This window comes from Prunus mume, linkage group LG2, assembly GCF_029339155.1.
Source record: "Prunus mume cultivar Tortuosa linkage group LG2, ASM2933915v1, whole genome shotgun sequence".
NCBI lineage: Eukaryota > Viridiplantae > Streptophyta > Magnoliopsida > Rosales > Rosaceae > Prunus > Prunus mume.
This window is the reverse complement of record NC_142699.1, coordinates 32,908,549-32,922,637: the sequence shown is the minus strand read 5'-3', so window position 1 is coordinate 32,922,637 and position 14,089 is coordinate 32,908,549. Positions and strand designations below refer to the sequence as shown.

Sequence of the window (14,089 nt, the reverse complement as noted above, 5' to 3'; positions counted from 1 at the left end):
CAGTTACAACCAGCTGTCTTTAAAAGATAATAAAATATTCATTTGACATTTTGCTTTTGGGATATATACTGTGGCTTTCGCTTTGGGGTGTAGGCGTTGGTTTGGTGCATATACATGGTATAATGCAACCAAGTTTTGGTTCTTTTTGTGTTTAAAAAGATTTGTATATTGAAAACTAAAAAATAAAAGAGAGTTGAAAGATTAGACAACAACGTACCTTCCGCTTAATCTGGTAAAGAAGCTCATCATAAGTCCCAGCAGCTTCTTCTGTTGAACTATTCATGTACGGAATAAATATTCATATAAAACTGCAAATGGTATCCGTTTTAAGACCTCCCCAAAGACATCGATTGAGAACCCTGAGATCTTAGGCTCATTGTTATGACGAGACCAGTCTACGTTCACAAAATCTTTGAAAGACGTGACAGGTACCCCAATCCTCAACTTTTTGCCAGTAACAGGTATAACCCAACCCTTTGGTGGAGTACTTGTGTTTCCAGGCCAGATAGGTGCTGCATTAGAAATTTGAACTAAATCATGAAATGCTTCTTTGTTCGGATCCCAACAATATCGAATAACTGTCTCGTTTTTACGAATCACATTGATTATTTCATAGGCCGCAGGTTGCAAGTGTCCAATAATCAATTGGACCTGCTTTAGAGACAGATGCCAGACATTTCATCTGTGTTTTTGCTGTTAGTCTTGTGCTTTAAAACATCACTAGAATAATTCACCTCCAGTCCAACCAATTCTACAGCCTTAGCTAAAGCCCAGATTGTCTCATAAGCCCATAAACCAAAGAGGTTAATCTCAGAAGTGCTTTGCATTGTCTTGCCAATATTGGGCAATTTCCTCCTTTTCCACCTCAGCTTGAAATCTTCAAGATCTTTCGAGGTTGGTACATAGGGCCTCACACCCAGCACACCTTCCATTGAACCAGTGACTTTTGCCTCCTCCATCTTTGGATGCAATAATGTCGATAATCCAGCAGTTGTGATCCATGCATACCCTTTACTCATGATGCCAGCTTCTTTTGCATGAACAAAAGACTTTTGATCCAAGTGAAGCAGTCATGTGGACCAAGAATACCCTTGTCTCCATTCCCATTAACTTGGTAAGCTCTTTCAAAATTTGATAGGGACTCGATGATGGAGACATGACACTTCTGTAAGTACCCTTGTATCGATCTGTTCAAAAGCATCTGTTATGTAGGGAATCAAACCATTGCCGTATTCGGTGTCTTCGTAGATTAGACAACTTCGCGCCACCCGTATGCCTTAACAATGGATGTGATGGCTTTTACCTGAGAACTGTCAATCTAGGGCCGTCCTAATGAAGAAACGACTTTGGGTTTGAGATAGAGGACTTGTAGCTGAAAATGAAATAATGGGAATTTGAGCTTTATCCCCAAGATTTATCACAAACTTGGCTTGGTTTGAGTTTTGGGGCCCTATAATAGCTTGCACTTGTTCGTTGTTCATCAATTCTAAAGCTGCAAAAATCATATATATAAAAAAATTAATAGCAATTTGTAGACCAAAATTCGTTGGGAATTGTTAATGGCCCTTTGGTCGTGGAGAAGATCTAGAGTTCAAATCTCATGATAAAAAGTTGTTGAATTGATTAGATAAGTAAAAATTTCATTGCGAATTATAAAAATATGATACATCATTGTTTCAAGGAATTGTAAAATTAAATCTACTAATTTTTTATTTTATTTTATTATTTTTTTGAGAAGAAATGAAATTTATAAAGCAAAAGAACACAGAGGTGGATAAGACAACCACAACCGGAGAACAACACCAACACACAAAGAAACAAACAACACCAACCCCTCCCAAACTAACAGGGAGGAACAAAGCCAAAAAACCACTGAAACAACACACCCCCCAACCCTCACATAACCACTGCTGCCATATCCCTCAAAATAGTAGAAACAGAATAATCTTTAAAATCTTCAGTAACAGAAGCCCACAAAGCTGCCTAGTACTTAACTCTATCCCACAAATCACTCACTCCCACCCCTTGTAGTCTTCAAAAATTCTCCTATTACGCTTCATCCAAATGTTCTAGAAAACAGAGTGAACCAGACAGCCCCACAAGGTTGAGGTGCGCTTCCCCAAACCCCACACCTCAAAATCAGAACAAAGGAAATCAGCGCACCCTTTCGGAATCACCCAAACGGTCCCAACCTCCCTCCACAAAAGCCCCCAAAGACTTAAGGAAAAGGGGCAATGTAAGAAAAGGTGGTCCACACTCTCCTCACCAAGCTTACATAACACACACCACTGAGGAGACAAATACATGAAAGGTCTTTTCCTTTGGACAAGATCCGAAGTGTTAACTTTCCCAAGCGCCACCAACCAAACAAAAACTTTGACCTTAGGGGGGGACTTGGCCTTCCACACACTAGAGAAAGGAAGAAAGGTCACAACACTCCCCTTGTTGCGTAAAAAGGATTGAAAGGACTTGCAGGTGAAAAAACTAGACACCTCAAGATCCCACCTTCTCCTATCCCTTTTAGAAGCACACAATCTGAAACCTTCCATAACTTCCAACAATTTAATCACCTCAGCAGTCTCCCTATCATTCAGATTTCTCCTAAACCCAAAGTCCCAATTATGAGGAAAAAGGTGAGAATCAACAAAACGGTCAATGCTTAAGGACTACTTTGAAGACAACGCAAACAAGCGCGGAAAAGAGTCCTTCTACAACCCCTCATTCACCCAACTATCCTCCCAAAACCTTACCCTATTCCCATGTCCCACCTCAAATCTGCAGCATTGTAAAAAGGATTGATAACCTGCCGAAATATCCTTCCAAGGGTTGAGAGAAGTAACCGAAGTGGCGGGAATAGCATCCCACCCATTAGAAGCTGACCCATACTTGCTTTTAACCCCCTAGCCCATAGGGAATTAGGTTCCCTAGGAAGGCGCCATAACCATTTAGCTTGCAAAGCTTCGTTCTTTTCCCTTAAAGAACCCACACCAAGCCCACCTTCCTCCTTAGAATTGGCCACCCTCTCCCATTTAACCAAATGGTCCCTCTTTCCTTCCTCCACTCCTTCCCAAAGAAAGGATCTTATAAGCTTCTCCAATTTATTAATAACACTGACCGGCATTTTAAACGACATATAATAGGTAGGGATGCTACTCAACACAACTTGAATCAACGTTAACCTTCCCCCTCTAGAGAGAAACGCTCTTTTCCACTTTTGAAGTCTCCTTTGAACCTTCTCAAACACCGGATCCCAAAAACCAATATCTAGGATTACCACCGAGAGGGAGACCCAAGTACATCATAGGCCAGTCCCCCACAGCACACCCTCAACCACTAGCTAGACTATTGAGGAAAGAAGGGCTATACCCAAACCCCACAAGAGAACATTTAGATTTGTTGATTTTCATGCCGGAAATAAGGCAGAAAAAATTCAATAAATCCAACAGATTAAACCAGTATTCCTCTTTATCCCCAATTAGAAAAATAGTATCATCTGCGAACTGGAGGTGAGAAACCTCCACATTGTCCCTCCCAGTGAACATGCCATGAATCAAATTACACTCGAGCCTTCTCCATTAGCCTACTCAAAACGTCAATAACTAAAGTGAATAAGAAGGGGGATAACGGATCCCTTTGTCTCACCCCTCTAGTAGCCGAAAATTTGCCCCTTGGCCGGCCATTGATCATGACATAAAAATTGACAGAGTGTAAACAGCCCCTAATCCAGCTACTCCATCATCCACCGGAACCCTTCCTTTCCAAAACCTCATCAACCATTCTCCATTCTACACGATCATAAGCATGATCAAAATCAATCTTAAAAACCGAGCCCACCTTATTCCGCTTCACAGCTTCCTGAACAACCTCATTTGCAACTAAAAAGTGTCCAAAATCTGCCTATTTCTCACGAAGGCACCTTGAGAAGCAGAGATAGTTTCCTCCAGCACCTCTCTCAAACGCGAAGCTAGAACTTTAGAAATCACCTTATATAAGCTCGTCACCAAACTTATAGGCCTAAAGTCCCTAAGCTTGGCATAATCTTTCCTTTTGGGGATCAGACAGATTAAGGTTTCATTAGTAATTGCGTTGATAATTCCGTCAGAACTGCATTGTTGTGGAAGATTGATGATTTGAAGACTTTTCCGATTTTTTCTAGTGGTGGATGATAATGCTTGGAAAGTTAGAGATCAAGCTACATTTCTCATATTTTTTCAAAGTTTCTAGGAAGTGAAAAGACCCCAAAACGTGCATGCAAGTTGGTTGTCGTGTTTCCAAGTCAAAGAATGATTCTTTCCTAATTAGAATATTTTTCTAGTTAGGATTCCTTGTAATTAGCTAATTACTTTTCCTTGTAGGAAAAGTTAATTTGTACTTGTATGTATATCCTCCTCTTGGAGAAATATAATATTAATCACAATTATTAAATCGTGTGTTTAGTTTGAGGTATATCTATTTTTCCTTGGTTTTACTTTGCAGTCATCTGGTTAATTACACCATAAGGACCCTTACAGAATACAAAGTGAAATGAGTTCATCTATAAATATCAACAACATTACCGTCATGATTACGTCCCATTTATTTAAAAGGCCTCACTTTGAACCTAATTTATTTGTAACAGATAGTTAATCATCCTTAAATTACTAGGCTAATCTGCCTTTTTTTTTTTTTTTTTTCTCTTCAGCACATATGCGTATGCCTTGGTGTAATATTTCTCACGTTTTTGTTGTGTGTGTGAATTTTCAACATCTTGAGTACGTACATTCCACACGGCACACAAGATGACTAAATATGCAAAGATACGTCTTCAGATGACGGCGACCAAAGATATCTGTGTTTGCTTGGAAGACGACACAGATGAAGACATCTTCTTCATTAAGAAATTCTGGCCCTGCCAAGGAATTTGGCGATTCTTTTTTGGACTCATTCAGGAAAATGGTTACCAGGTTTAATCACCACTACTGTAGTGGTGCCCAGTTAATTATTTTATAAATGAAGCTTTAAATTCCAAACTAATGTTGCTAGACTAAATAAGTAGAGGACAATTATTTGTAATTAATAGGAATAACCCTGTAATCGAAACATTCATATTTTAATTTTAACATGGTAGAGTAGACGATCCTAAGTCGTTTCTAAACCAACATCAAACACAAACCTGAAATCATATTAACGAAACATATACCACATAAACAAATTGTGCTGAGATGCCAAATAACAACGAAACTTTTGCCTCTGCTGACTTCCTTAGAAACAAAATGAAGATATATAAATATATAGGCAAAATTGGCGATTCTTTTTTGGAAACTCATTATCTCAGGAAAATGACAAGTTACTTGGCATGGGTCACACTAAATCAAATCTCTCTCTCTCTCTCTACTAATGAGGATGGGCCAATGGGCAAGTCAACTTGAAAAGCATGAGCTTTTGACCAGGGAAGCAAAAACCAGTACAAGAAACTGCGATATGGGTTTTGTTCTTCATTTCATTTCATTCTTGTTCGGTAAAGTCAGAGTCAAAGCAAAATACAAGTATGCAAAAATGCAGTTGCGCCAATTGCTCAGCTACCCAAAAAAACACTTTTCACACTAACTGAGTCTCTTTGAAGTTTGAACTAGTTTTTTTTTGTCCCTCAAGTCCTTGTGGGGATACCAAGTCACATCGGCAAGAATGTCCAATAATGTATAGCCCTACCTTTTAGTGGGGTTGCAGGCTGTAGAGGGTGGCTGTGGGATAGGTTTGAGGGTTGGAGCTTGCAGGAGGTAGTCATGGGGAAATAGGGGAAGAAGAAATCAATTGCAACTTTCATTAGAGACTTTATCAGTACATTATTGGAGTTTAATTTTCTGGTTTAGCATTCTCAAAGTTGTATGTATTTAATTGCACATAATTAGTTTATATGAATCATGGTTATGTTGGTATAGCATGTATAGTGTATTTTATTCACCAAATTATGTCCCAATTATTTAAAAGGCCTCACTTTGAACCTAATTTATTTGTGACAGATAGTTAATCATCCTTAAATTACTAGGCTAATCTGCTTTTTTTTCCCAACAAATATGCAATATGCCTTGGTGTAATATTTCTCACGTTTTTGTTGTGTGTGTGAATTTTCAACATCTTGAGTACGTACTTTCCACACGGCACACAAGGCGACCAAAGATATCTGTGTTTGCATGGAAGACGACACAGATGAAGATATCTTCTTCGTTAAGAAATTCTGGACCTGCCAAGGAATTTGGCGATTCTTTTTTGGACTCATTCAGGAAAATGGTTACCGCACAACTACTGTAGAGTGGACGATCTTAAGTCGTCTCTAAACCAACATCAAATTCTTCAATCAAATCATCGAACACAAACCTGAAATCAAATTACCAAAACAAATCGTGCTGCGATTCCAAATAACGACGAAACTTTTTCCTCTGCTGACTTCCTTAGAAACAAAATGAAGATGTATTATGAATTGAATTAAGAAGCGTCTAGGCTATTAACTTACAACCAAGTGGGCTCTAGCTAGGCTATTAACTCACAACCAAGTTCGCTGCAAGTTTTCAGTTGACTTGACTTCTAATTATTTTGGGTATTTAGATTTCTGTACATAAATAATAAAGTAATGATGTGAGATATATGAATGAACAACAATATATCATGACGTTTACACATATAGTTTTACTGTAACTTAGAGGTTTAAAATGGAAATATAGGAAGCCTATGATGACAAGTTAGGTACATGGATAGATGAATCAGTATGCCCTGATAAGAGATTTCCACCATTTGATTGATTTTCATTCACATCAATAATGTTCTCCACTGCTGAGTTGTGTTGCATATCATTTGCATAATGTAAACCTCCTATAGCTGTCTCATCAGGAGTATCCATAGCATGTACTCTGGATGTTCTTTGCGTAAAAGGATGCGAAGTGAGATCTTTCTTGTCAAAATGCTTTGCCAATTCAACCATTTTGCACCGAAATGAGTTCTCAGAATGAATCGTGGTCCTCAAAGTAGGCCATTGTGAGCAAAGGAAACGGTACATGTACATCAAAAGTGAAAACATGGAGACTACACCTGCGATGATGAAGAGTCCCCCGAAGCTGTACACATGAAGGCTTCGACCGTCTGAAGAAATTTTGGCACTTTGATCATCACAGATGGTTTGGTTTCCGAAGTACTTCTCCTCAATTGAATCCATCTTAGATTTATCTTGAGTGACATTCAAGATTGCCCTTGACATGTAGGAGACTAGAGGAGACCCTCTTGGGAAGGCCTGATGTATTAGAAGGCAAAAAAACAATTTAGCATATGGATATAGGAAATGGAACCATTGTTTGCAGTATTGTACACACTGGTTTTTATGGATAACAATACAATCAAAGAAAATTAAGACAGAGAACTCACAAAGCCGAATCCGTCAGTTTTGTATGTTGGTCCAACCATGGTGTACTTGGAACAATTCTTTGCAATGAACAGTTTAAGGTAAGGGATTTCATCGAAAATTGCAGCAACTCCACCATTGTTGGTTCCTTTGGATAGTGCAAGGTTATAGTCCTCAACGGTTACATAAGCTTTCAACTTGGACTCTTCAAACCTTAAATTCTCCATTAGAAACCCTTTAATAAATGAATTCTTTTGATATCCTATATTATAACCATTCCTTTTGATCTCTCTTATATCAGTAAATACAGGCTGCAATCTCTGCACTGTTAACATTGAGGCTAAACTTGCAGTGTAACTCTGTGTCAGGATAAGAACCAAAAAAACCCAAATCATGAGCACTAATCTTGACCAATTGTTCACCACTTTCTCCCCTATAGCATTACAAAAGCATTATTAATTAGACTACATGCTTCATTGAGAATTTTGAAGAAAACAAATGCTTTGGTATAAGGAGAAGAGAACTTACTATGAGCAAAGACAAGAGTTGAAAAGGAGAACCAAAATATCACGCCAAGTTGTTGTTGTGGTGGACCTCTAAACTCGGAGTTTACCCGGTGTTCAAGAACCCATATCACAAAACCTGTAAATATGAAGGCTGCCCCAGTTGTCAGCCAAAGATCCAAACTTAACGGCTTCAAAAAAATCCAAATATTGTCTCTTTCATTATTTTGCACCAAAACTACCATTGACACTCCTGATTCTGAATAGGGCAATGTAAAATCTACATACAATGAGCGGTTAGCTACAATTGTTGTGTCTGCCACCACAGTATCATACTTCTGCATTTTAAATCACCAACTGAAAATTACATTAGAGAGGGAGATAGAGAGAGAGAGAGGATTCCCATTAATTTAACATTTAAAATAAGACTTACCCCTGCTTTCATTTGTAAAATATAACTTACCCCAGCTTTAATTTGGTAAAGAAGATCATCATATGTCCCATTGAAGCAAAAGAAGTCATGGGGAAGCGGAAATGGTAGTTTAGCCAGTGCAGCAAAGAAGACATCAGCAGAAAATCCCGATATATTTTTGTTTTCCACTTTTAGGAATTCCTTAAAACCTTCTGTCGTTGGAACTCCAATCCTCAGTTTCTTTGTTGCAGGTTGGTCTGTAGTGTCCCCTGGCCAAATTGGTTGCTTGAGTCTTCTCTTTACATCAGATTTTTCTGCTTCACTATTGTCATACTTGAGCTGCCTTGACAGCCCTTTTTGTTGGTCAATCCAATATCCAATAATCCTTTCTTTATTGCCAATCACATTGAATATCTCAAAGGTTGAAGGTTCTAACTGTCCCTTGACCAACTGGAAATTCCCACTTAGGCTTTGAAATTTTGAACTTGTGATTGTTTCAAGAATATTTTTACCCATGTCACTGGTTTCCAAGTTTGCAAGATTAATGATTCTACTTGTGTTTTGTTTCATAGAGCTAGAACTTCTTGTTCCCACTTTCTCCACCGCCATTGCCAGTGCCCAAACTGTGTCATATGCCCATAATCCAAAGAGGTTTAGGCCTGCAGTCATCTTGTTTGGTTGTTTCAATCTTGAATGGAAGTCTTCAAGATCTTTTGTCATTGGGATATATGGCCTTACTCCCAACACACCTTCCATTGAATCCATGGTTGTCGAATTCACAGGATCTAAAAAGGTTGATAACCCTTCGGTGACAATCCATGCATACCCTTCACTCATCATACCTGCCTTATTTGCTAGTATAAAGAATTTGGACCCAATGGAGGCAGTCATATGCACCAGAAATATTCTTGTTGAATTTGAGTTTAACCTGCCAAGCTCCCTTTTAATTTCAGCATCATTAGAAGATGGTGGAATGACACTTCTGTAAGGTACTCGAGCACCAACCTCCTGGAAAGCGTCCACCAGATACGGAATTAAACCATTGCCATAATCGGTGTCTTCATAGACGAGAACAACTTCCAACCAGCTATAAGCTTCAATGACGGCAGCTATGGCTTTTACTTGAGCAGAGTCATCGAAGGCTGTCCGGACAAAAAATGGGCTACGAGATGGAGAAAGAGAGGGACTGGTGGCAGAGAATGAAATTATGGGAACCTTAGCCTTTCTGCCAAGCTCCATCACAAACTTTGCTTCTGCTGACCTTTGAGGTCCAATGATGGCCTGCACTTTTTCTTTCTTCATCATATACCAGGCTGCATGAATTCGACAGACAAATGGTGAATGAATTAAATTAATTAGCTGGCTAAGATCAAAAGGCTGAGTGTATGTGTGTGTGGCCAAAAATATATAGCTGGAAGGTAGTGTCTAATCCACCTTCAGATGCTGCAGTAACAATATCATCCTCTGAATCCCGGGTACGAAGATCAAGCCTTGTTCGATAATGAGCATGCTTAGCATAAAAATCTGAGAGTGCCATGGTCATACAGCTCTCTGCAATCGCACCAACAGAGGAATTCAAGTCCAGAACTACCCCGACTGGTATTCGTATCACCTCCTTTGCCATTGAAAGCTGGATACTCCCAAGCCTGGCCAACGAAATAATGAAGAAGAGAGATAGAAGGTGCTTCTGGTTTGTCATCATTGTTAAGCTACCTGCACTCTCACATATATGTAAATTACTGTTTTTCTCTTTCGTTTTGCCTACTCTTTTTAGCTTTAAACCTTATGTACGATTTGTGTTCCAAGCTCATCCTTAATAGGAGTTTGAGAAAATGGGCAAGCATTTGGTCAACACTCATAAATGTTGATTCAATTTGCATCGCATATTGATAACTCGAGACAAGTCAATAGTCTCCTTCTGAGTGCTATTCAAGGATGAGAAAACACCTTTTCCTAGTTTTGACGGAGTAAAAGGAACCAGAATACCTTCTTTCCAGCAAACTGAACATGAATTGACTAATGTAATGTAATCGTGCACTAATTTTTCGATAAATTACTCAAATGGTACTCAAATTTATACCCGATTTATATTTTGGTCCATCAATTAAATTATTTGTTCAAATGTCCATCAACTCTATATTAATTGCTCTGTTGATCCTATCGTTACATTATGTTAATGTTGCCGTCAAATGTAAGTGTAAAACTGTCCATAACTGTCCTATGTTCCCAAATAGGTGATAAAGTGATGACACGATTACATTATCTATAGGAGGGGGGTAATTTGAGTGGACTGAAAAATTTGAGATTTTTAGCCCAAAACCTTCTCCAACCCATGTATTTGAAGGGGGTAATTTGAGTGGACTGAAAAATAGGGTGGAATTTCGCCTCAGATTCCAGTCCAGGCAGAATTTTTGTGGGGTCCATTTCGCAAAAGCCAAAAGACACGTGAGTCCACATTTGAAGCAAATGATGGGTTGTTGCCCACTACCCCAAGTTGATGGCCACTTGTCAAAGCCTAGGCAACTTAAAAATTGGACTTCTGTGGCTGCATTTAAAATGGGCTTCTTTCAATTTTTTTTTTCAAACCTAAAGGCTAGAAATCAACGGTCGATATTAAATTTTGGCTGGATCAAAGGGAAAAAAATTAATCCAACAGCTGAAATTTAAATCCAACGGTCAAAATAAGTAAATATATTATTATAAGTTGGATGCAACCTCAAAACATATCATAAACTCTATAAATACCCATCAATTTGTTAATAAAATTATGTTTGTGAAATTTCAAAAAATTTATGTCAAAATGTTCAAAAAAATAAATCATGAAGTAATATGCAAAAATTAATTTTTAAAAAATTAACCACAAAAACAAAATAGGATTATATTATTCTTTAATAATTTAATAAAGTTGCGGACTCAAATTATGAGTCCACAAGATTGGAGGAAAAAACAGTTTGAGTCCTAAAAATACATGAATAGTTGTATTTTAGAGGGTGAAAATTTGAGTTTAGCCCCAACATGGTTGGAGATGGTCTTAATAGGAGTTTGAGAAAATGGGCAAGCATTTGGTCAACACTCATAAATGTTGATTCAATTTGCATCAACAAGTCAATACCAGTCTCCTTTTGAGTACTATTCAATAGGCCTGGGCACGGTTCGGGTCGGGTCCAATTTTGAGTGACCCGGTGGGCCAAACCGAATAGGATATCAATTCTCGGGTTGGGTCGGGTCCAAACTTAAAAAACCGAAAATGGGCCAACCCGATAAGCTCCGGTTCGGTTCTGGCTTTTTTGTCGGTTTTGGGCTTTAGCCCAACACTAGTAAATTAGTTCTTTCTTACAAGTTACATCCCAAGCCATGACAAAAAATACAAGTAAAACACCAAACTATATTTTACAACCCATAAAAAAAAATACAAGTAAAACACCTAATTAGATTTTAAATACCGAACACATTCACTTGTATGATTGTATCAGTTAAGGGAGCTGCAAAAAAAAAAATTACACTTGTATCAGTCAAAAATCACTCACCAAACAACCGTAATCATACTCCAACTCGATAGTTAATTTCACCCAAAAAAAAGAAAAGTGTTTGCAGTTTTTGTCTCAAATCATTTAAACATATCAAAACAAGTTATAGCACCTCAATCAACTCAAATACACAGATCAAAACACTCCTCAATCAGTTATCATTCAAAACATCTTATAAGCTTTGTTGTTTCGTTTTCTTAAGAAATCTATTTCAGCCAAGGCAAACCAAATAGCTGGGAATGCCTTAATTTCCCCCAACCCCAATACTTCAAGATGTTAAATTTTTATTTCCATCAATATTTAATCAACCAAATACAAAATGAAGCATCAAATATCAATCCCACTGAAACAATAGCAGGTCTATCTATAACCACAAAAAAATGTCAGAACCAAAATCTCATTAACATCAAACATATTTCAGAACCAATATATCATGAACATCAAGCAAGCAAATTTTCAGAACTCACCACCGCTAGCACTGAGTCAGATTCATCCATAATCAACACCACATTGTAGTCACAACAGACTTTTATCCAAGTCCTTACCACAAAGACACACATATAAAGTTAAAAAACAACATACCATTTATTTGGATTGAAGAAAAATTAGAAATAGCATAGGGTTTATATAGTGTTTTAAAAGGCATGCATCAAATATCAGTCCCACCGAGCAGTAATCTTCACTTTTGTCAAATATCCATACTTTTTCAAAGTTTAAATAAAAAGATGCCCTTTTTTTAATTTTTCCCTACAGATCAACCAATGGGTACTCAAAGTGAAGAATATTGAAGATAAAAGTGAAGATATCACCAAGTAGTTATCTTCACTTTTGTCAAATACTTCAAGCTAAACTGAAATTTCAAATTAGTGAGCAAATCACAGATAGCCATCAAACTACATTGAAAATGTTGAAGAATTGACGAAACTGAAAGCAAAAGAACTGAAAGCCATCAGATCACTTAGTGCATCAGACCTGAAAGCTCGATCTGGGTCTTCAGGTATGGGGATTGCTGCCAAGGTGCTTATGGTTCCTCCTTGTCAGAAAGAGAGGTGTAGAGCGCGAGAGGAGAGAGGGTGAGGTGAGAGAGAGAGGTAGAGGGGGTAAGTGAGACAAGAGATAAAGAGAGCGACGATGACAACGATGACACCGTAGCAGTAGCCATCGCCTTCGATTTGGTGAGGACGACCAGGAGCAGTGAGATCGAGAGAGAGGTGGCAAGTGTGAGTTAGGGCTGAAAGAGAGAGACGAATGAGAGTGAACGAGTTAAGTTAGGTTACTTTGTGAGGGTAATGATCCAGTGCAAGCAGACTCTGCATAAACTCTTCTTTAAGCCAATCAGACAATGACACATGGAAAATGCATATATAATTAAATATTATGCGGTTCGGTTCAGTCCACCGGTTTAAAATTTTTAGACCGGAAGCCTGAACCAAGTCAACGTTCGAGTCGAGTTCGTGTTGACTTTTTCGGTTTGGTCAAAAAAACCTTTTTTCGGTTTGGTTTGGTTTGGTTCGGTCGGTTCATTCGGTTTATCGGTTTTTATGCCCACCCCTACTATTCAAGGATGAGAAAACAACCTTTTCCTAGTTTTGACCGATTAAAGGGAACCAGAATACTTTGTTCATGTCAAGATTATGACAATCAAACCAAACTGGTCATGAATTGACTAATGTAATCGTGCACTAATTCTTTATAAATAAGTGCAATTGACAAATAAGTTTATCAATTGATTAATTTGTATACAAATTTATAAATAAACCCAATCCTAGACATGTATTTATAAAAAACCCAAGCACTATTTAAACATAGAAACACACCCAAAATCAACCCCAAAGTCAACTTTTTGGGTGTTTTTATAAATGGGTTTTGAGTGTGTGTAATGATGGGTTTTGGTGTGTTTATATCTTTAAATAGTGCTTGGGTTTTTTTATAATTTCAACCCCCATTTTGGGTGTTTTAGTGAAACTCCCTAATTTGTAATGGTTGACTGAATAATATAATAAGCAGCGAAAACAAACAAAAACTGTATCTTGACATTCCAAAGTACTATAAAGGAGAGAGAAATTTTTTAAAAGAAGTCAAAATGGACAAAATTGCCCTTATTTATTTTTGGATTTCCTAAGGAATCCTTTACATTTGCATGTCTTTGATTTGAAAGTTAAGAGGTTTTTCTGTCTTTTTTGAAAAAGCTTTGGCTTTTTTCAAAAGTGAATTTTTTTGTGCTAAAACCTAAATTTACGCAAAATTATCGTGGCTTTTTATCACAAATGGTCCTTGA

At 37.8% G+C, this 14,089-nt stretch overlaps 1 protein-coding gene and 1 pseudogene across 1 annotated transcript; both read right to left on the bottom strand.

Annotated features, from left to right (window-relative positions):
• Positions 1-151: 151 nt before the first annotated feature.
• On the bottom strand, positions 152-3,121 carry LOC148920090 (glutamate receptor 2.2-like; annotated as a pseudogene).
• A 3,473-nt stretch (positions 3,122-6,594) lies between these two features.
• LOC103323410 (glutamate receptor 2.8-like) lies at positions 6,595-10,212 on the bottom strand. Its single transcript, XM_008225406.2, has 5 exons — positions 9,719-10,212; positions 8,336-9,597; positions 7,898-8,210; positions 7,393-7,802; positions 6,595-7,261 (listed from the first exon to the last, which is right to left on the bottom strand). Exons 1-5 carry the CDS (start codon positions 9,984-9,986, stop codon positions 6,704-6,706), a joined length of 2,811 nt encoding a protein of 936 aa, XP_008223628.2. The 5' UTR covers positions 9,987-10,212; the 3' UTR covers positions 6,595-6,703.
• Between the last annotated feature and the right edge of the window lie 3,877 nt (positions 10,213-14,089).

Coding starts and splice junctions, on each gene's coding strand:
- LOC103323410 (XM_008225406.2), bottom strand. CDS start 9,986: ATGATGACAAACCAGAAGCACCTTCTATCTCTCTTCTTCATTATTTCG. Junction 9,598..9,718: donor TGTTACTGCAGCATCTGAAG/GTGGATTAGACA, acceptor GAATTCATGCAG/CCTGGTATATGATGAAGAAA. Junction 8,211..8,335: donor TTTACCAAATTAAAGCTGGG/GTAAGTTATATT, acceptor TTTAAAATGCAG/AAGTATGATACTGTGGTGGC.